General features: G+C 41.9%; 1 protein-coding gene across 8 annotated transcripts in view; it reads left to right on the top strand.

The window, feature by feature from the left end:
• The window catches only part of LOC132406047 (PWWP domain-containing DNA repair factor 3A-like), an 82039-nt gene that overhangs the window by 7172 nt on the left and 51795 nt on the right, over positions 1 to 23072 (top strand). For 4 of the 8 annotated variants that reach the window (XR_009516048.1, XM_059991221.1, XM_059991222.1 and 1 more), the window contains one exon: positions 11031 to 11144. Coding sequence is in view for 2 of the 8 variants with exons in the window: in XM_059991221.1 (XP_059847204.1) it covers positions 11088 to 11144 (57 nt within the window). In the remaining 6 variants the exon portion in view is untranslated. Of the gene's footprint in view, positions 1 to 11030; positions 11145 to 16642; positions 16712 to 23072 lie in introns of those variants that run through there. The other 4 variants (XM_059991226.1, XM_059991223.1, XM_059991224.1 and 1 more) reach the window with 2 other exon arrangements.

Here is a 23072-nt window from a genome sequence, read left to right as displayed (position 1 = left end):
TTCAAATCTCCAATAGCCAACAATCGTCCTGTTGTTTCCTCCTCAAAGGCTCTAATCCACTTTCCTGCCCCCTCGTGCAGACTAGGCAGAGTATTTTTCAGCCCTTCCAGGTCCTGGGATCCCCAAGGGATATACTGTACTTGTCCTGATCCCTTTACCAGCAGCGGCAGCATTTCCTTCTCCCCGTTCCATGTAATCAAGCTTCCTTCCTCACTTGGTTCTTTATCTATTGCTGGCCCTAGTACTACTGTCTGCCACTCATACCTTCCTGGGGTATACCTTCCTTGCTCCTTCTCCACTCTAGTCCCCTCTTCCATCTCCAATATCTGCTTCTCCGTCCTCTCTCGTATTTCTTCCAAACCCTCGTCTCCTACCTTCCTCCAACTTCCTCTCAACTCACTCCATTCTTGCTGTCTAGATGATTTCTGTTCTCTTCTAGTCTGTCTGTCTCTACAGTATAACCGGTACTCATTATCCCAAACTTGGACTTCTCCCTGCATGTTTACTGTTCCCATCAGCAGGGGGCACTGCTTAGGGGTTCCTTCCTCATTATAGGGAGGGGGTTTTTCTGTTTCTTTCGCATCCGGGTACGGAGCTGAAGCCAGCTTCTCACCGTACCCTCCTCTCTCTCTAACAGGCTGTTTTTCCAGCACCTTAGTGTCTTCCTTGTTTGTATTCAATATTCTACCTGTCCTTCTCAGCCTTTCTCCCTCCGTTCTGAAGAGTTTTAGCACTTCCATTTCTCGTTCTCTTTTTTGCCCTCTTTTCTTAGATTTATCTTTTGGTTTGTAATTTTTAATTAGTCCCTCCATTTCTTTGCACAACCTTACATCAAACGTTCTTTCTCTTGGCCACTTTGTGATCAGGTTTTTGGTTCTTTTTTCCCATTTTTCTGAAATTTTTGTGATCTCATATTTAATTAACGGGAATTTTTTGCTCAGAATCTCTACTGCCGTTCCTTCACCTGTCATGTTATTCTCTCTTTTAAAGGTATTTCAGAGATTCACAGTTTGTTTACTGGATAATATTATTTACTCTAATTCTATGCCTAGTCTATTTTGTTCTGCCCGTGCAGACCTCTATTCAGAGCGGTACCCACAGAACTTGCTCTTTGCACCTCGTCTGTTCAGACCCTTATCTCTTAAGGCGGTATCCACGAGGGTTTTCTACTCTAATTCTACTCTATTTTTCCTTACCCTGCCCGTGCAGCCCTTCGCTCTCTGTGAAGCGGTATCCACAGGGATTTACCAACACCACGTGGAATTTTTCTTAACTTAACTTATTATTAACTTATTTGTACTTACCCTCACTGCAGTGTTCTTGATCAATCCTCTGAGCCTACTGTTAACCCCCAATTCTGCCAGATTCTTTGGACTGGAGAGACCCTTCGGCAGTGGTTCCACACTTCTGAGACTCCAAGACCTCCCCAAAGCCAACAGAATTCTTAGCCCAAATTGTCGCAAAAAGCGCTTACCTTTTGTTTGGGTGCACCCTTAATTCTGTTAGCCTTATGGGGGTCCCTAGAGGACTGGGAAGCGTTCCCAATCTGCCGTTTCCTTTCCGCGGGTCTCTTTCCGGTCCTGCCGCGGTCGCCAATTTTGTCATGGTTACTTGAAATGACCTGGAGACACAGACAATTCTTCAAGAAAATTAAACCTTTATTTGCAAACAAAGGCTGAGGCAATCAATGAACTTGTCACCGAAAGCCCACCAAGCTCCGGTGTACAGCATTCTTTATAGTAATTTCTTATCTCAGTTACATTTCGGTTTTATTAGCATACCCAATCGATTTTTAGTTGCATATCATCTATATATGAATTAATTAATCGCTCTTGCCTAGCCCGCGGTACGTCGCCATTGTTTTTCACCCGTTCGCATTGGGGCCTTATTCGTGGCTAAGATTATGTTTTTCAGAAAACCTCCCTCACATTACATTCCTGCTCACAGCATCCTGTCCGCTACCATTATCTCATACTAAACAAATGCTGAGTGTAATACATGGGATACATCGCAGCTAATAGTGTTGCAAAACAAGCAGGTGTTCTGTAAGTGCCATAATATGCAGCTAAGAGAGTACAAAGTATCTAGTGAAAACAACACATAACAAAATGTGTCTAGTAAAATAATACATATTAATATTCGGTACCTATAAGTGATTACATAGTATAGCAAATAGCTAATACATAGTGATTGTAGTTCAGATATATATAATGGTTATGTTTCAGGTATATTTCTCAATAGAACCCCCAGTCGACATAACCTTTTTGGATTGTTGTCCATTTTTATTAGTCTTAATTTGTGCAGCTTGCCTTTGGAAGATAACACTAAACCACTGCATCAATGTAAATGCTGCAGCTTTTAGCTGAATAGTTTCATACAAGGTTCCCTTTTCACTAGTTCTGATTTTCTAGTTCATGGCCACTTTACATTTTGTAAGTATTGAAAGGATAGCAATATCAGGTGAAGGTTTTTTGTCTCTTTCAAAATTGAGGATGTAAGCAGGCATATATTGCATGACACAATGTCAAATAGTTGTTCAGCAGTGCCAAATACGACTGAATTAACTTGCAGGTAAATCCTAATGCTACGAAAATGAATGGCAGGGCAAAGAAATCGTAGTACCAAATGTTATAATACAGAAGATATAGTCACAATTGTCAAAAAAGCAGCAGGTGTGCAATCCTGTTTTGTAAGAGTTGCTTTGACTTTTACTGTGGTTTCCCTTTTTGTTTTTGAAGCATTACCACATTACATCCACTCAATTGAATGTGCAGCTGTGTTAAGTTGATTCTTCTAAAAGTTCAGAAAATTGAATATTTTAATTTTTTTCATTGATCTTGTTTTTTTTTCTGCTGTTTCGTTGATGCCTAATTCTGTCCCTTCATGAAGGTAGTTAACCATTTATTTACTTGTATGTCTGTAAGGTATTTCAGCCAACGTTACAGCAGCTAATCCCTACCTGGTGATGCCCACATCTCCACTGAAGGACTGTTGTTCCTGTGAATTACAGGCCCACCAATCATACCATTATGATAATTACTTTTTTGTTGAGTTCCATCATTTTTGTTCCTGCAGTAGCTAATAAAAGATGCACATTCACTGTCTTTAAGTGAAGTGAGATTGTTCCACTGCGCTGCACAATTGAGTAGCCCACCCTTATTTTCCTGCGTAAATGAATAAAATTGTCACTTTGAATTATCAGTTCATGAGGATTGTCTGTAAATGCAGATTACTGTCAGGTGTCTACCTTTGAGACAAGCAAAAAAAATCATATCAGCATCAAAATAAGTGTTATCTTCTATCACTGAAAATTTGGCCTAATAGTAGAAAATAATGGACATTGCATAAAAGCCAGGTTTTTTCCCATTTTTTCACTCAGTAGTTCTGTAGTTATCCTGACAATTGCAACAATCTTCATAAAACCTGAACCATAACTCTTGGCTTATGTTATAAAAGCAATTTATACAACATCATTGTACACTGGTATTTTGTTAGGAATTGACATTACTCCTTACAAACACAAGAATTTTTAATTATTTTTTTTAAAGTTGATGCTACTTGTGTTAAGTGATTTATAGTAAACAACACAACTAAGTTTAGACTCTTGGCAGCACAACCAATATTATACAGTGAATTTATTATGATCTGAATTGTTCCTCCTAAACAGTAATGGAAATTGATTAGTTAGTAACTTAGAACAGGATATATAATTGAAATCAATAAACTTGTAGGATCATTGGAGGCAATGCAATGGATCGGAATTAATTTTAAAGTGCCTTTCCAACAGTTGGCAGTGGCCCAATGGGCCAGTTTGTCATCTATTCTGGCTTTTGTATATTTTCTCCTTGTGTTGTATAATTTTTTGGTTCCATCTGGTACTCTATGCTCACCAAAACCAACTCTATGGTTAATTTCATCTGTCTGATTGCTGCTCAGTCCTTGGCAAAATGAGACAATTTTCATTTATTAACTTGCTTAAACGAGGTCCAGAGAACTGAATCCCAGAGGAGGGGTAAAAGTAACAGCCTCTGGCTTCCAGGCAGCTTTTGACCAGGTCCAGTTACATAACTCGTAAAATAAAAGTCAATGAATTTAAAGGAAAAGCACTTTAGTGTTTGAAGTCCTGCCTTGTACAAAGGAACATGATTGTTAGAGATTGGGTATCCCAACTGTAGAACACTTCTGCAATAATTTGGGGCTTTATTCTAAGCTTGCTTCTTCAAAGGTTTTCCTTCCAACATAAAGTCAGAAGTGGAAATGTTTGCTAATGATTACACAATGTTAAGTTTGGCTTTCAATACAACAAATGGAAAGTAATCCATGCCAGCTTGCAACAAGACCTAGGTAACACATTGTCTGTGCTAATGAGCCATGACCGTCTCAGCCAAGAAAGAAGTTTAATCTTCTATTCTTGATATTCAGTATCATTAACCAACTTCCCCACCATCACCATTGACCAGAAGCTCAGCTGAACTGGCCACATAAATGGTTTGAATACGAGAACAGATGAAGTTTGGGATCCTTTTTCTGTGACTTGCTACCTGATACCTTAGAGCCCATCCACCAGCTTTCCCCAATCTTGGGTGTGTGCTGTGCCTCAAACGCTCAAGGACCTTAACAGCATCCAGGACAAAGCAGAGTGATGAATTGGCATGCACCCTGTTATTCACATCACCAGCAGCACTCTTGGTTGTAGTGTGCGCTTTTTTTTTCAAGCTCCATTGTAGTTATTTGGCAAGATAATCCAACAGCACTTCCAAATCTGTAACCTCTCTCTCCCTGCAAGAAATTTATAGGCAACAGGGTGTAGAAATCCTGAAGTTGTTCACTATCCTGACTAGAAGTAGGTCTGGATTCTGAAAATGCTTGGCAACAGCATGATTTGAGTTTCTTAGAAGAATTATAGTAGATCAAGAAGCTGGCTTACCAGTACCTTTAAGATCGGAATCAGGTTTACAATCACTGACTTGTGTTGTGAGATTTGTTTTGCAGCAGTAAATACAGGGGATTCCAGTTAATTCGGACACATCGGGCCCAATTAAGCAGCTGCCCCCGATTAGCTGAAGTTTCATCAAAATAGCTAAAACAGTATTTAAAAAAAAGACTAGCTGAGTAATAAATTCTGTATTTAAGTGAAATATAGAACAAATTAGAACTCTTATCATTATTACTATAGCAGTATAAAACTGTTAATTCCTAATGCTTATTGACAGGAATTCACCTGTAACACATTGTTTTAATTACAAATGAACAAACTCAGTGAACTGCCTTCATACAGTGAATTTGATGATTGCATCTTCCAAATCTTCATTTTCATTGGAACTTTCAAAATGTTGGTCAACACCTTAATTCTATGTAGTTCCTGACTTGTTGAAGTAGGAAATCATTTCATTTTCACTCATGGCAGTTTCTGGCATCTCCAAGCCTGAATGCTTAAAACTACTAAGCAAAACTGTTCTGAATTAGAGAGAGGGAGATGGCTGATGAGAGGTAAATGTGGCCTTGGAAATTCCTCCCAAGTGACTGATCATTGTACCGATTTAATCTGATATGCTTGTTACAAAAAAACCTGAATTATTTTCAGTATCTTCTCACATTCTGCACTTGTCTCAGGACTGCTTCGGTTTGACTGCCGTGTTCTTTCTCACTGCGAGTGTCATGTAATACAGTAATAATGGCCTGTATGTCACTTAGATGGAGGGAATAACAGTTAATGTTTAAAAAATAGAACAATGCGGCACAGGATCGGGGCCCTTTGGCCCATGCTGTGGTGCTGAAGTTCTTAAAATCTTCCCTTTATCTTTTGTCAGTGGTCCATTTTGGCTACTTAAAGAGAAGGAGTAGCCAGGCAGCCACTGAGCATCTCGAGCATGGTGAAAGTCATGTGCACACAGCACTGCAAGCAAGCAACCAACCCACCCGTCCTGTCAAGCACCACCATCCAGTCTGTTGTTCTCCCCATGACTGCATGGATTTCCTCCTGGTGCTCAGCTTTCATCCCGCATTCCAAAGAGGTGTGGGTTAGCTGAATTGGTCCCATGGGTATAATTGGGCAGTACAGGCTCGTTGGGTGGAAAGGGCCTGTTACCATGCTGTATCTCCAAATTTAAAGAAAAACTAACATTAACATTAAAGGATATATTTTGTATTGAAAGGACAAGCAGGAATGCATATGCAATGGTATGGCTCTGTTGGTAAGAGATGAATTATATCTTTAGAAAGAGATGACAAAAGAATGTTTGCTGAATCATTGATGAAGGAAGAGCGGTAGATGTAGTGTATATGGATTTCAGCAAGGCATTTGATAAGGTACCCTATGCAAGGCTTATTAAGAAAGCAAGGAGGCATGGGATCCAAGGGGATATTGCTTTGTGAATCCAGAACTGGCTTGCCCACAGAAGGCAAAGAATGGTTATAGATGGGTCATATTCCACATGGAGGTCAATCACCAGTGGAATGCCTCAGGGGTCTGTTCTGGGACCCTTACTCTGTGATTTTTATAAATGACCTGGATGAGGAAGTGGAGGGATGGGTTAGTAAGTTTGCTGATGACACAGAGGTGTTGTGGATAGTGTGGAGGGCTGTCAGAGGTTACAGCGGGACATTGATAGGATGCAAAACTGGGCTGACAAGTGGCAGATGGAGTTCATCCCAGATAAGTGTGAAGTGGTTTATCTTGGTAGGTCAAATGATGGCAGAATATATTATTAATGGTAAGATTTTTGGCAGTGTGGAGGATCAGAGGGATCTTGGAGTCCAAGTCATTAGGACGCTCAAAGCTGCTGCGCAGCTTGACCCTGGTTAAGAAGGCGTATGGTGCATTGACCTTCATTAATCGTGGAATTGAATTTAGCAGCTGAGAGGTAATGTTGAAGCTATGTAGGACCCTGGCCAGACCCTGCTTGGAGTACTGTGCTCAGTTCTGATCGTCTCACTACAGGAAGGATGTGGAAACCATAGAGAGGGTGCAGAGGAGATTTACAAGTACGTTGCCTGGATTGGGGAGCATGCCTTATGAGAATAGGTTGCGTGAACTCAGCCTTTTCTCCTTGGCGAGACGGAGGATGAGAGGTGACCTGATAGAGGTGTATAAGATGATGACAGGCATTGATCATATGGATAGTCAGAGGCTTTTTCCCAGGGCTGTAATGGTTACCACAAGAGCACACAGGTTTAAGGTGCTGGGGAGTAGGTACAGAGGAGATGCCAGGGTTAAGTTTTTACTCAGAGTGGTGAGAGCGTGGAATGGGCTGCCGGCAACGGTGGTGGAGGCGGATACAATGTCTTTTAAGAGACTTTTGGATAGGTACAGGGGGCTTAGAATAATAGAGGGCCTATGGGTAAGCCTAATAATTTCTAAGGTAGGGACATGTTCAGCACGACTTTGTGGGCCGAAGGACCTGTATTGTGCTGTAGGTTTTTTATGTTCTAGTGTTGAATCTGTGGGTGGATTAAAGAAACTGTAAGGGTATAAAAAAACATTATGGGAATCATACATAGGCCTTCAAATAATAGCCAAGATGTGGGGTTGAAATTGCAAAGGGAACTGGAAAAGGTGTGTAATAATGACAATGTCACAATTGTCATGGGGACTTCAATATGCAAGGGGATTGGGAAAGTCAGATCGGTGTAGGATTGCAAGAGGGAATTTGTTGAATGCCTATGAGATGGCTTTTTAAAGTAGCTTGTGCTTGAGCCTACTCGGGGAAAGGCAGTCCGAGATCGGGTGTAACCCAGATCTTATTAGGGAGCTTAACGTAAAAGAACCCTTAGTGAGATCATAACACGATTGAATTCATACTGCATTGTGAGGGGGAGAAGCACAAGTCACGTGTATCAGTAGAAGAAAGGGATTACAGAGGCATGAAAAAGGAGCTGCCCAGGTGGATTGGAGGAGGATATTGGTGCAGAGATGGCCAAGAATTGTTCACAAGGCGCAGGATAGATATGTCCCACAGAAGTAGTTCTCAAATGGCAGGGGTAGGCAACCATGACTGACAAGGGAAATTAAGGACTGCATAAAAACCAAGGAAAGGGTATATAAGGCAGCAGAAGTGAGTAGAAAGTTGAATGATTGGAAAGCTTTTAAAATCCAAGAAAAGGGAACTAAAAAGCTATAAGAAGGGAAAAGATGAAATATGAGGGCAACTTATCCAATAATATAAGGCAGGATTCCATAAGTATTTTTCAGTTACATAAAGAGTAAAAGGATGATGAGAATTGATATTGGACCACTGGAAAATGCTGCTGTTGAGTTAGTAATGAGGAACAAGGAAATGGCAGAAGAACTTACTGGCTACTTTGCATCTGTCTTCACTATGTCACTATGGAGGACACTAGCAGTGTGCTAGAGGTCTGTGAGTGTCAGGGAGCAGGAGTGAGGGCAATTGCTATTACAAAGGAAAAATTGCTAGGCACACTTAAAGATCTTGGAGTGGATAAGTCACCTGGACCAGATGGACTACATCCCAGAGTCCTGAGGAGGGTTGCTGGAGGGATAACGGATGCATTGATCATAATCTTTCAAGAATCACTTGATTCTGGCATGGTCCTGGAGGACTGGAAGATTGCAAATGTCACTCCACTCTTAAAGAAGGGAAGAAGACAAAAGAAAGGAAATTATAAGCCAATTGGCCTAACCAGACTAGTTAGGAAAGTGTTGGAGTCTATTATTACGGATGAGATTTCAGGGTACTTGGAGACCAGTGATTAAATAAGTCAAAGTTGGCATGGTTTCTGTAAAGGGAAATCTTGCCTGACAAATCTGTTAAGAGTTCTTCGAGGAAGTAACAAGCAGGGTGGACAAAGGAGAAGCAGTGAATGTCATTTACTTGGGTTTTCAGAAGGTGTTTGATATGGTACCACTCCAGGCTGCTTAATAAGATAAAATCCTATGGTGTTACAGGAAAGATAGTGGCATAGATAGAGGAATAGATGACAGGCAGGAGGCAGTATCTGGGAATAAAGGGGGGGCTTTTCTGGTAGGCTGCCAGTGACTAGTGGTGGTCCTCGGGTCAGTATAGGAACTGCTACTTTTCACATCGTCAGTGATTTGGATGATGGAATTGATAGCTTTGTGGCAAAGTTTGTAGAAGATATGAAGATAGGTGGAGGGGTAGGTAGTATTGAGGAAGCAATGTGACTGCAGCAGGATTTACACAGTTTGAAAGAATAGGCAAAAAAAGGTGGTGGATGGAGTACGGTACAGTGTTGGGAAATGTATGATAATACATTTCGGTAAAAGGAACAAATCTGCATATTATTATCTAATTGGGGAGAAGGCCTAAACTTCCGAGGTGCAGAGGGACCTTGGAGTCCTCGTGCAAGACTGTGTTGAGTCTGTGGTAAAGAAGGCAAATGCAATGTTGGTATTTCAAGGGGAATAGAACATAAAAGCAAGGAGATAATGCTGAGGCTTTATAAGATACTAGTCAGGCCACACTTAGGAAAATTGTCAACAGTTTTGATTCCTTAACTCAAAGGATGTGTTAAGGATGGATGGAGTCCAGAGGAGGTTCACAAGGATGATTCTGGGAATGAAGGGGTTAACATGTGAGGAGCATTTGGCAGCTTTGGGCCTGTACTCACTGGAATGTGGCGGGATCTCATTGAAACCCACCGAATGCTGAAAGGACTAGACAGAGTGGATGTTGAGAGGATATTTCCTGTGGTGGGGGTATCCAGAACTAGAGGGCACAGCCTCAAAAATGAGGGTCAAACTTTTGAACAGGGGTAAGGAGGATTTTATTTTTAGCCAGAGTAGTAAATCTATAGAATGCTCTGCCACAGACTGCAGTGGACCAAGTCTGTGGGTACTTTTAAGTCAGACATTGATAGTTTCCTGATCGGTCAGGACATCAAAGAATATGGCGAGAAGGCAGGTATATGGGGTTGAGTGGGTTCTGGGATCAGTCATGATGGAATGGTGGAGCAGGCTTGATGGGCTGAATGGCCTAATTCTGCTCCTGTATCTTGTGATCTAAGAAGTAATTTATTATAGCAAATTATCCCACAAGCATTTCTGGAGTGTGTGGGACAAAACTGGAGCACCTAGAGGAAATCCACATGGTCAGAGTTTCAAACTGAAATTGAAGAGTGAGCCGTGATAAAAGGAAACCTTTAATTGCTGTACCTTGCTAATTAGCTGAGAATGAAATTTTGCTGATTTGAATTTTAAGACATTTTGGATTAAAAGTATATTTGAAAACGAGTTGGTCTTTGCAAATGTAAAGCGGAATCTGGTTTCCTATCATGGTTTGACTAGCACCGACACACATTATTCCACATATTGCAGGAAAAACTGCTATTTCACTATTTGGTAAAACACCAATTTTCCTTTCTTGCTGCCACAGAGGCCTAAAAAAATCTTTTAAAAGATTCAATTTGAATAAAAAAAATTTCTAAGTGCTCCAGTTGAGTTCACCATATTATCTGTCACAGAGCACTACTGCACCAAAACAGGCAAATTTATTCTCCCTAATCCCAACAACCCTCAGCTGGACCATAACCCTCCACACATTTCCCACCCATGTACTTATCAAAGCTTCTCTTAAAAGCTACAATTAAGCCTACATCCACCACTTCTGGCAGCTTGTTCCACACACACCACTCTGAATGAAGTTGTTCCCCTTCAGGTTTCCTTTAAAGTATTTTGCCTTTCTCCCTTAACCTATGACCTCCAGTTCTAGTCTCACCCAACCTCAGTGGAAAAAGCTTGCTTGCGTTTATCCTGTCTGTACCTCTCCTTAGTTTTGTGTATATCTATCAAATCTCCCCTCATTCTCCTACTTCCCAGAGAATGAAGTCTGAATCTCTTTTCCCAGTGAGAGTGGCTTTGAAATTGTATCCGTTGTAGAATGCAGACCAGTACGTTAAAGGGAACAGGGCCTTTGGCCCCAATGTTGTGCCAAGCCATTTGTATTTGTCTTGTGTATCCATATATATGTTTTTTTAAAATTCTTTTGAATTAGAATTTTAATGGGTTAGTACTGCGGAACCATCCTGTTTAATGTTTACGTCTACTTTTGCAGCATTTGATGGAACGAGCCTTTGCCTGGACGTGCAGTGTTCTGCTGACAGTATAAGCAATGAGTGATTTTGAGTTCATCTTTTGCAGATGGCATGATCGGCTATGGCCTGCAAAAGTAAGTAACTTCTGCAATATTTTAAGTAGTGTCATTAAGTTACCAATTGCCTTACAATTTGTGCTCATAATCATGGTATGCTATGTGTTGAAAACATAATTTTGTCTCTGTCACTTGGTCTACCTGTGTAAACCTCTTAGTAAATGAATTTTGCAAATTCTTAGGATATGTAAATTGCCTACATTTTTCTTGCCAAATATTTTCACTCCTTGGTGCTTGGGTGATACATTGTTAAAACACTCAATGAGGGTTTTTTCCCCCCCAGAACTGCCTATTAGACTCCCAAAGTTGATTTAGTGTCTATAAAAAGTATTCTCCCCCACCCCCCCGGGAAGTTTTCATGTTTTATTTTACCAGATTGAATTACAGTGGTTTTAATTTGCTTTTTTTTTGACACTCATCAACAGAGACCCTTTTATGTAAAAGGTGAAAATGGATCTCTACAAAGTGATCTAAAATTAATTACAAATATAAAACAATTGCACAATTATAATGTTACGAACCCCGTAACTGGGTGTCTTACCAGCAAAGATAGGAGTAGCCGTTGAAGTCTGATGATACTATTTTTAACAGTATTTATTAGTAAAAATACACAAAAATAATATCAATGCAAATATACAGATAATATACATCATCAATACTAAACCTAAAAGTGCGGGTATAATAATCATCAATAAGAAATAAGCTCCATCGTTGTCTAGGGGATAATGAATTGTTCAGGGGAAAAGTTCAGTTCGGTTCATACAGGCTGCAGTAGTTGTTCACTGTGTTGCAATTGTTGGGGGGAGAGAGAGAGAGAGTAACTTGCCGACTTTCCTTTTACGATCTTGATCTTGATCCGTCTCCGTCCTTTAGCTAGACCGTTCCGTGGAGGACTCATCACCCAGGCAAGGGTGGACACACACACAAGCCCCCACCGGTCTCGTAGCGTCTCTCCTGGTGCATCTGAGGGGTGTTCCCAGAACCTACTTTTATCCCCACTCACGGGGTCTCAGTTGTCAGTCAGGTTGGGATGATGCAATCCCCCAACCAGACCACTCTGGTTGCCCCCTGAGGGGTTTCAATGAATAGAACAGTACTCAATACACGATTCCTTCTCCAAGAGACAATAGCAGTAATCTCTCTCTTTGTCAATAGGAGACATTCCAACCTGTGCTGTGCCCCTCTCATAAATTTGTATGAGCTGTTTATCTCTCTCATTTCCTTTGATAACAGCATCGGAATAGTAGTGATTTGCGATTCTCCAAAAGTGGGGGGGGGGGGGGGGCATTGGCGATTCTGTACCCTTCTGCCCATCAGAGTTGCTCCTCATTCGTAACAATAACAACAACACACAAATCCTCCCTCACCACCATTCAGGGCCCCAGACAGTCCTTCCAGGTGAGGCGACACTTCACCTGTGAGTTGGCTGGTGTGGTATACTGTGTCCGGTGTTCCTGGTGTGGCCTTTTATATATTGGTGAGACCCGACGCAGACTGGGAGACCGTTTCGCTGAACACCTATGCTTGGTCCACCAGAAAAAGCAGGATCTCCCAGTGGCCACACATTTTAATTCCACATCCCATTCCCATTCTGGTATGTCTATCCATGGCCTCCTCTATTGTCAAAATGAATTCAAACTCGGGGGAACAACATCTTATATACAGGCTGGGTAGCCTCCAACCTGATGGCATGAACATTGACTTCTCTAACTTCTGTTAATGCCCCTCCTCCCCTTCTTACCCCATCCCTGACATATTTAGTTGTTTGCCTGTTCTCCATCTCCCTCTGGTGTTCCCCCCCCCCCCCCCACTTTCTCCTGAGGCCTCCCGGCCTCCCGTCCCATGATCCTTACCCTTCTCCAGCTCTGTATCACTTTTGCCAATCACCTTTCCAGCTCTTAGCTTCATCCCACCCCCTCTGGTCTTCTATCATTTCGCATTTCACCCTCCCCCCACTACTTTCAAATCTCTTACTGTCTTTCCTTTCGGTTAGTCCTGACGAAGGGTCTCGGCCCGAAATGTCGACAGCGCTTCTCCCTATAGATGCTGCCTGGCCTGCTGTGTTCCACCAGTATTTTGTGTGTGTTGTTGTTTGAATTTCCAGCATCTGCAGATTTCCTCATGTTTGCATAATTATAAGTCAGTATTTAGTAGTTGGACCTTTAGCAATTACGGTCTTGAATCTGTGTGGATGTGTCTCTATTAGCTTTGCATACCTGGACACAGCAATTATTCCCCATTCTTCTTTACAAAATTACTCAAGCTCTGTCAGATTGCATGGGGATTGTGAGTGAACAGTCCTCAAGTCCAGCCACAAATTCTCAATTGTATTCAGATCTGGACTCTGACCTGGCCACTCCAGGATATTAACTTCGTTTTTATGCCATTCCTGTGTAGCTTTGGTATTATGCTTGAGGCTATTATCTTGCTGGAAAACAAATTATCTCCCAAGTCACAATTCTCTCGCAGACTCCATCTGGTTTTCCTCTAGGGTTTCCCTGTATTTTGCTGCATTCATTTTACCCTTTACCCTCACAAGCCTTCCAGGGCCTGCAGCAGTAAAGCATCCCCACAGCATGATGCAGATACCACCGTGCTTCATGGTAGGAGTGGTGTGTTCTGATAATGTGCAGTGTTTGGCTTATGTCAAACATGACGTTAGTCTGGCCAAAAAGCTCAATTTTGGTTTCATCAGTCCATAGAACCTTCTCCCACATATCTTCTGGGCAAACTCTAGCTGAAATTTCATGTGTGTTTTTTTTTTCAACAGTGACTTTCTCTTTGCCACTCTCCCATAAAGCTGCAACTGCTGAAGCGCTCAGGCAACAGTAGTTGCATGCACAGTCTCTCCCATCAACCACTGAAGCTTGTAACTCCTTCAGAGTTGGCATAGGTCTCTTGCTGGCCTCTCTTCCTAGACCCCTTCTTGCATAGTCACTCAGTTTTTGAGGAAAGCCTGCTCCAGGCAATTTACAGCTGTGCCATATTCTTTCCATTTCATGATGACTGACTTAACTGTACTCCAAGGGATATTACAGTGATTTGGAAATTTTGTTAAATCTGTCTTTTTGCAGAGTTGCATGGAGTGTTCTTTTGTCTTCATGGTGTAGATTTTGCCAGGGTACTAACTCACCAGCAGTTGGTCCTTCCAGATATAGGTGGATTTTTTACTACACTCAAGTGAAACACCTTTACTGCACACAAGTCTCCAAAAACAGATCTCCATTTAACTAATACTGTGATGTCTAAAACCAGTTGGCCTAAAACTTCTGGGTGGGGTAAATACTTTTTATGGGCACTGTATTTGCTTAAAAAAATTGTGTTGTGTGGGGTTTCATTTTTTTAGAAACATTTAATTAAGGGATGCTGCTGAAGGGCTAAGGGTCAGTGCAGAATATTTAAAATCGGAGTAAAAAAATTGCCTTGGCCTTAGGCTTTCAAAACTTTCTTGAAATCTTAAATGGGAGATGGAAGAATGTGCTGTGTAATAGTCTGTACAAAGCTTAACATTGTAATGCAATAATATTGTATAATTTCCATTGGATCAAAGTTCAAAATAAGATTTATCATTAGAGAGTACATGCATGTCACCACATACAACTGTGAAATTCTTTTTCCTGTGGCATACTTAGGAAATCTATTGGATACTAAACTTAAACAGGATCGATGTGCTAGAAACGATGCAAATATAAATAAATAGCTATCAATAATAATAGCATGAAATAACTAGATAAAGTCTTTAAAGTGAGTCCATTGGTTCTGGGTGCACCTCGAGCCTGATTGTTGTGGGGTAGTAATGAAACCACTTGGTTTCCTTGGCTGCATAAATCTAGGGAATACACACTCGGGTCCAGCCAAGCCCATGGGACCGAGATGGCTCTCCCACCCCAAACCCTGGTTTGTGTGGATACTGTGTCATTTGCTACCCTGTTACAACTCAGTGCCAAGAAATAACAGACAGCGCACTGCATAAAGTTAAAGGAATTCTATTCATGAATGTTACTTAACTAAAGGGTTAGTAAAGAAAAGTCAAATATGCACAAGTTGGAGCTGATCTTGAACTTCTCTGTCACTCACATGCTGGGCCCTCGGTGTGCATGAAAGCACATGCCACCTTCTGAACGTCGCTCACAATCCATCTCAAACAAACAGGTCTCCCACTGGGTCGTAACCTACAGTGTTGTTTTTCTTCATCTCTCGCTGAACAAAAAGACCCAGCTCACACCAGTGTCAGTCACACAACACAAAAACACTCACTAGGTCAATGGTCAGCTCACATTCCAAAGCACCCGTAATCTCTTAACTTTTACCTAGAACACTGCTTCTACAGAAAGACCATTACGTTTGCAGTGAAACCTTTCCCACAGTGTTACAGTAACTATTGTGAACAGAAGTGGATCTGAACTTTCTTCAAACCTAGTGATGCTTGTAAAGTTTGTTTAAGTAATTTGTAGAATTAATAAGTCATTTAGAGATTTGTATTTAAATGGTAGTATTTCTGCTGTTGCTTGGTTAATGAAATATTAAAAGGATAATCATTTTGTGGTATATTAAGATTTTAAATGTGAAAAGTTTTAATAATTTTGTTTTTGATTATGAATTGGGTCATGTATAAATTGGCTTTGGAGTGAATTGTTTGGATGTAGGTAAAAGAGTGGCATGGGGTAAAGGGGTTCAGTTTCATGAAACACAATCCTTTCTGGAACTAGAATGGGCTTGTACTATTGTGATTGACTAGCTGAACTAGGTTAAGACTGGGGCTATTTTAGAAAGGATATATAGGGTGGTCACACAGATACTTAAATTTGGAATGGGTAGGGGAGAACTTGGGCAAAAGGGACTCGAAAAAATGAAATCTGCTTTAAGTACTACATGAAGGGCCTGATACTCTATAGTTTAAGGATGTTGCCCCAGAAATAATAGATGTGTTGCTGGTCATATTCTGAATTCCTGTGGACTCTAGAACATTTTTAAAAAGAGGTAAAGAGAAAACAAGGAATCAGACTAGTTACTCTCAAAACACACTGGAGGAACTCAGCAGATTGGGCAGCATCCGTGGAAACAAGCAGTCAATGTTTTGGGCCGAGACCCTTCGTCAGAACTGAAGAGGGGTCTCGGCCCGAAACGTTGACTGTTCGTTTCCACGGATGCTGCCTGACCCACTGAGTTCCTCCAGCGTGTTGTACATGTTGCTTTGACCCCAGCATCTGCAGAGTATTTTGTGTTTAAGACTAGTTACCCTGTCATCAGTAGTGGGGGGAAATACTAGAGTCCATTATAAAGAACATAATAGCAGAGCACTTGGAAAATAGTGAGTGTATTGGACAGTCAATATGCATTTCCAAAAGGGAAAACAAGCCACAGATACAATGGATTTGCATGGGGTTGTAAAGGAATAGTGGGCATGTCATGTTTGGACTTCTCTATAGTTCTCTAATAAGAGCCTAGCACGTGGAATTTGAAGAGGAACTGGTTGGCAGACAGGAAATGGAAGGAATAAATAAATCTATTTGCAGGTTGCAGCTAGTGACTGAGTTACTTCAGGAATCAATGCTAGGACTCCAGCTATTCACCATGGTATATACGTAAGTGATTTTCTGATTGCAGATTTTCTAACTTCTTATGACATTGCTAATCATGTTGCAGAATTTAAACTTTGAGTTTAGAAACATTATGCTTGACTAGTGCTGATTCTTTATTTGGATAATGCAATCTTTAAGCTACTCCACAACGATCACATTAACAAGATTAATTTATTTTCTTCAGTTTACCTGTGAACTCTGCACTGCACTTTTTGATCCCATTGTTTTTATGAATGGTAGCTGAATCACAATACAGTGTAGGGCATTCTTGTAATCATAGGCTAGGTGTAGAAACCCTGTGTCTGGTTACTTAAAATCTAACTCTATTGTTCAACTCCTGGATTTCACTGCTGCTTTAACCGTCATGCATTTATTCCTTTAGAGTCGACTCCCTTCCCGATTACCACCTTGCAATAGGTTGTCTACTGTCTTGTTAAATTTCACTCAGCTCTTAACTCATCTATTTTGTCATCAGGCCTTCAGCTAGAATTCAGATCTTGTAATCTTATCTTCAGGCTTTTCTTGATCTTGCCCTTCTGGCATCACTGCAATACTCTCCAGTTACAATTTTGATAATTATATCAGTCACCATTCAGAATCTGATTGTGTAAATATTTCCTGTTCACTATTCTTATTCTTAACGTGCATTTCCTCACGACAACACAAAATCTTTCAAATCTTTTTTTTTGTATTTTTCTTTTTTCTGTTCCTCTAATCATCTCATCACTTGTTAACAGTCCTGACCTTGCAATTCAGGGTTCTGATACAATCAATGTATGTGAAACCCCGCTGGTTTCCTTGGCTCCCCTGGTGTAAGTCTAAGGAAGACACACTCCAGTCCCATCAAACCCATGAGATCGAGACTGCTGTCCAACCCCAAACCCTGGTTTGTGTGAATGTGGTGTAATTTGCAACCCTGTTACAACTTGGTGTCAGGAAACAACAGTCAGCCCTGCATTCAGTTAAAGGAACTATATTTATGAATCTTAACTAAAGGGTTAGTAAAGAAAAAAGCAAAAAGGGCCCATTATAATTAAACAGTCAAATGTGCATCAGTTGGAGCTCAATTCACCGATCCTCTGCCGGGTTCCATCGAATCACGATCTCCCCACTGGGTTGTATCCTACAACTGGTTCTATCCAGCATCTCTCGCATCTCATTCCATCTCTCGCCGAACAAAAAGCCCAGTTCACATTCCAAAGCATGAATTATTTCTAACCAAAGAAACTAAAGAAAGACCATTAAGTTAGTAGTGAAACCTTTTCCAGAGCATTACACTCTTCCCCACCCCCACCAACCAAAATCAGTTGTGCCACATTCTGTTCCCCGGGTGCGACATAGGTCTGGTGGGTATCCTGATTCTTTGGGACCTTCTTACTCCATCATCTGCTCTTTCCTGTCTACCTGGGGAAGATCCTGCCTGTCCATTACTCATGCCCCCCGACAGCTCGGCCCCTCATCACTTGGCTGAGCTTGCCCTCAAGCCCAGTTACTTTAGAGTCCAGCCTCCCATTATTTTCTAACCTCAAACCTGCCTGTCCAATGCTAGTTCCCCTCCCCCATTTCACCCACCTCAGAATGAGAAGGGTTGGGCATCTCTTCATCAAGTATCGGGGAGTTTGCGAGGCCAGTGTATACCCCCCCCCCCCCACCATTTCCTCATCCTCTTAAGTTCATATCACATTTCAGGGGTCTGGTCTGGTGTGGTCCAGTCCTTCCCACTGCTGGACCTTCAGTTCGCCCATGTCACCACAGAGTCCTCTCCAGGTGTAGGGTCCAAATCAGGCTCTGGATCAGCACATGCCTCTTGTCCCAGAGGTACACAGGCCCATTCCCATCCTCTGGTTTCACCTGGAAAACTAGCACATTTGGCATCTGACTCTTCAGTATGTAGGGTGTAGCCACCCACCAGTCAGCCACTTTGTGCTTCCCATGTAGCCCCAAACTCTTTGAGGACTGTCTCCAGGCATTATTTGGGAGAACCTAACCTTTTGATCTTACCTTCTGTCCTTTCCTTGATTCTGCTTGGTAACCGCAACCTCAGCTACTTCATGAGCCTTTTTCAGCTCCCTTCTCATATCAGACATACTTCAGATAAGTCTTCTGTTATAAATCTTCCCCACCAGTCCCAAAACAGGTCAATGCGCAACCTTGCTTTGCACCCAAACATCAGAAAATACGGCATGTACTCTTGGAACCTCATTCTGCACACAATTGTAGCAGTGGACCAGTATGTTGCCCATATGTTGACTCCCCTTGATCTTTTTACTGATCTCCAGGATTCTGAGCATGCCTAGCAAGGTCCAATTGAACCTTTTGAGCTGGGGATCACCCTGCAGGTGATAAGGTGTAGTCCTCGAATTCTTGATTCCAGGCATGCTCAGTTACTCATATATGAGCCTACTCTCGAAATCCCACCCCTGATCACTATGTATCCACCTGGGGAAACCATAATAAACAGAATACTTCTCAAATAACACTTTGGCTATGGTGGACACCCTCTGGTCCTTGGTATGGAAGTCTCGTGTGTATCTGGTGTAGTGATCCATGATAACCAAAACACATACACACCAGATCAAATGGCCCCACTCTCTGCAAGTAGGATAACGGAGCAATCCTCGTAGGCAGCGTCTTCCTCCATATGCATCGACTGCATGACTTGCAATATCCTTCAATTTCCAGCTTCGTTCGAGGCCAGTAGAACCAATCTCTGAGCAATCCATAGCTCTTGTCAAACCCCAAATGGAACAAGGGCTCCCAAGTCCCTTTGCATCTGCATTTTGAATTCTCTCCTCATCTAAATAATAGTCTGCCTGTTTACTTCTTCCACCAAAGTGCATAAACATACACTTACAAACATTGTATTTCATTTGCCATTTCTTTGCCCATTCCCCTAAACTATCCAAGTCTCTCTGTAGGCACAACCCACCCCTCCACCTATCTTTGTATCATTGGCAAATTTAGCCACAAATCCATTAATACCAAAGATCAAATCATTGACGTACATTGTGAAAAGCAGCATTCCCAACACTGACCCCTGTGGAACTCCACTGGTAACTGGTAGCCAACCAGAATAGGATCTCTTTATTCCCACTCTCTGTTTTCTGCTGACCAGCCAATGTTCCACCCACGCTAATAACTTCCCTGTAATTCCGTGGATTCTTATCTTGCTGTGCAGCCTCGTGTGCGGCACCTTGTCATAGGCCTTCTGAAAATTCAAGTACACCATGTCTACTGCATCTCCTTTGTCTACCCTGCTAAAAATGTCCTCAAAAGATTGCAGTAGGTTTGTCAGGCAGGATTTTCCTTTCAGGTACCATGCTGGCTTTGGCCTATCTTGTCACATGCCTCCAGGTATTTCATAATCTCATCCATAACAATCGATTCCAACAACTTCCCAACCACTGATGTCAGGCTAACAGGTCTATAGTTTTCTTTCTGCTGCCTCCCACCCTTCTTAAGTAGCAGAGTGACATTTACAATTTTCTAGTCATCTGGTACAATGCCAGAATCTATTGTTAAGATCATTGTCAATGCCTCCTCAATCTCTCCAGCTACTTCCTTCAGAACCCGAGGGTGCATTCCATCAGGTCCAGGAAATTAATCCAACCTCAGACCATTAAACTTCCTGAACACTTTCTCAGTCGTAATTTTCACTGCACAAACTTTACTTCCCTGACACTCTTGAAGGTCCAGTATGCTGCAGACGTCTTCTACTGTGAAGACTGATGCAAAATATGCATCTAGTTCCTCTGCTATCTCTGCACCTCTCATTGCAATATCTCCAGCCTCATTTTGTATTGGTCCTATATCTATCCTCAACTCTTTCCCCTCTTTTTAAAAAAAAGCTTTTAGTATTTACTTTGATTTCAGTTGCCAACTTCCTCTCATAATTCATCTTTTCCTTCCGAATGACCTTCTTAATTTCCTTCTGCAAGTTTTTAAAAGCTCCTCAATCCTCTATTTTCCCATAGCTCTGGCTCTGTCCTCTCTTTTGCTTTTACTTTGGCTCTGACTTCACTTGTCATCCACAGTTGAGTGCTTCTTCCTGTTGAAAATTTCTTCTTATTTGGAATATATCTGTCTTGTACTTCCCTCATTTTCGCAGAAACTCCAGCCGTTGCTGTTCTGCTGTCCTTCCTGCAAATGTCCCTTTCCAATGAATTTTGGCCAGTCCCCCTCTCATGCCATTGTAATTTACTTTATTCCACTGAAATACCAACATAATTGGATTTTATTCTTTCCTTCTCAAAACTCAATGTGAACTCGATCATATTATGATCACTGTTCCCTAAGGGTTCCTTAACCTTAAATTCTCTACAACACCCAATCCAGCACAGCAAATCCCCTGGTGGGCTCACCAACAAGCTGTTCTAAAAAGCCATCCCTTAGATGTACTACAAATTCTCTCTGTTTTCCAATCCACTTTCATGTTAAAATACCCAACTGAAAGGCCTATTCACATTTTACTTCCCATCTTGCTCCAAAATCTTTACCATTATCTCCTTTCGTCTTCCCTTTCTCACTCAGGGGAAGGTAACTACACAGAAGCTGATTTAAAGGGTGATTCACTTTAGAGTAGTCCTTCATGAATCTCCGATAACAATCGGGATGTCTCATTCCTAAACTCTGCCACGAACTCTTTACCACTCCCCGGGGTGGGCTAAAAGTGGTCACTTCAGCCAAGGAGGCTACTATCGAGGACTGTAGCCTGCTGATGGAGGCTTCCCGTGCCTCCGTCGCGTTCTCCTCATTTCTTACTTAGCTAATCAGTGATTAGGTCCTCTGACTGGATGCTTTTTGCCACTTGGTCCATTCTTAACTGAATCACCTCAGCCATTTGAATGCCCCCGCCCTCCTTACATCACAAGCAACTCAGCTGCCTCTCTAGCTGAAAAATGTGGGCAGAAAGTTTTCCCCCTTTCTCCTGAAACATGCTCTGAAACCCTGTCATAAGCTCCATTGGACTTCCTGTCACGCCAAAAACATTTTCTAGTGCTTGCATGTAGCCTGCAGAGTTAGCAAAGGGGTTCTGTGTCTTTAAGGATCTCACTACATCAGCAGCCGACCCCCTCAAACTCTCTACCAGTTGCTGTCTTTTCATGTCATCAGAGCACTGCCCCTCATCCAGCATCAGAGAGGTTTGTGCTGTTCAAGTCTCGTACTCCTTCCCCTTTAAGGATGAGCTTCATTCCCGAGAACATTCTCAGCCGACGGTAGCTGCGACTTTGAACCTGGGCATTTTGCCAATTCTTTGGCAGGGGCATAAGGGCCACTACCACCTCAGAATGTTCATCCCTCACTGGAGGATTCATTAGACCTTCCACATCAGACCACTTCTTCCCCTCACTCTTCAGAATCAAGAGCAACGTGTTTTTAAAGTCTCTGCCCCCAGCTATGGGAAACGTTGCTTCAATTCGGCAAGCTTGCCTCTGGGAAAGTATGGGCAGCCCACGGACCCCCTCTCCTGGGGTCCCAGGCAGTTCCACTGTCAGTACATCAGAACTAAGACAAAGTTTTTGCCTGCCATTTTGTCAAACCACCGCTCCATGATCATAACTGTTCCTCATGCTTTAATGGTACTTAAAGTCAGAATTAACAATTCATTCAACACCCCACTCAGTACACAGGCATTTAGCACTGTGGATTCACACCACCATTCAACCACAGATCTTAATCACTTTACTGGACAATAGTTTAACACATGCTTAAACACACAATCCACTTGATCAGTGCTCAGGGCAATCACACAGCATCTAGCGAAATTGATCCAGAACGAAACCCCGCTGATTTCCTCGGCTGTGTAAGTCTAAGGAAGACTCACTCGGGTCCTGCCAAACCCGTGAGATTGAGACGGCTCTCCCAACCCAAACCCTGGTTTGTGTGGATGCTGGGTAATTTGTAACTCTGTTACAAATCGGTATCAAGAAACAGCGGACAGCACACTGCATAGAATTAAAGGAATTATATTTATTGATCTTGACTAAAGAGTTGATAAAGAAAAGAAAAAAGCAAAAAGGGCCCATTATAACTAAACAGTCAAATGGGCACCAGTTGGAGCTCAGTTCACTGATCATCAGTTGATCTTGCTGCCCATTTTCATCGAATCATGATCTCCTAACTGGATCGTATCCTATGACGGGTTCTCTCCAGTGTCTTCTCTCTTCATCTCATGCCAAACAAAAAACCCAGCTCACATTCCAAAACATCCGTTATCTCTAAGCATAACTGCTACAGAGAGGTGATTACATTAGCAGTGAAACCTTTTTCCAGGGTGTTATCTATGTATTGTATGTATTTTACTACATATCATACGTGATCTGTTCAGAAATTTGTCCTGAATGCCAAGTTGTGCACAGCTTTT

This window comes from Hypanus sabinus, chromosome 16 (assembly GCF_030144855.1).
Source record: "Hypanus sabinus isolate sHypSab1 chromosome 16, sHypSab1.hap1, whole genome shotgun sequence".
NCBI lineage: Eukaryota > Metazoa > Chordata > Chondrichthyes > Myliobatiformes > Dasyatidae > Hypanus > Hypanus sabinus.
Note: the sequence above shows the minus strand (reverse complement) of the source record. Positions and strands in the feature narration are given on the sequence as shown.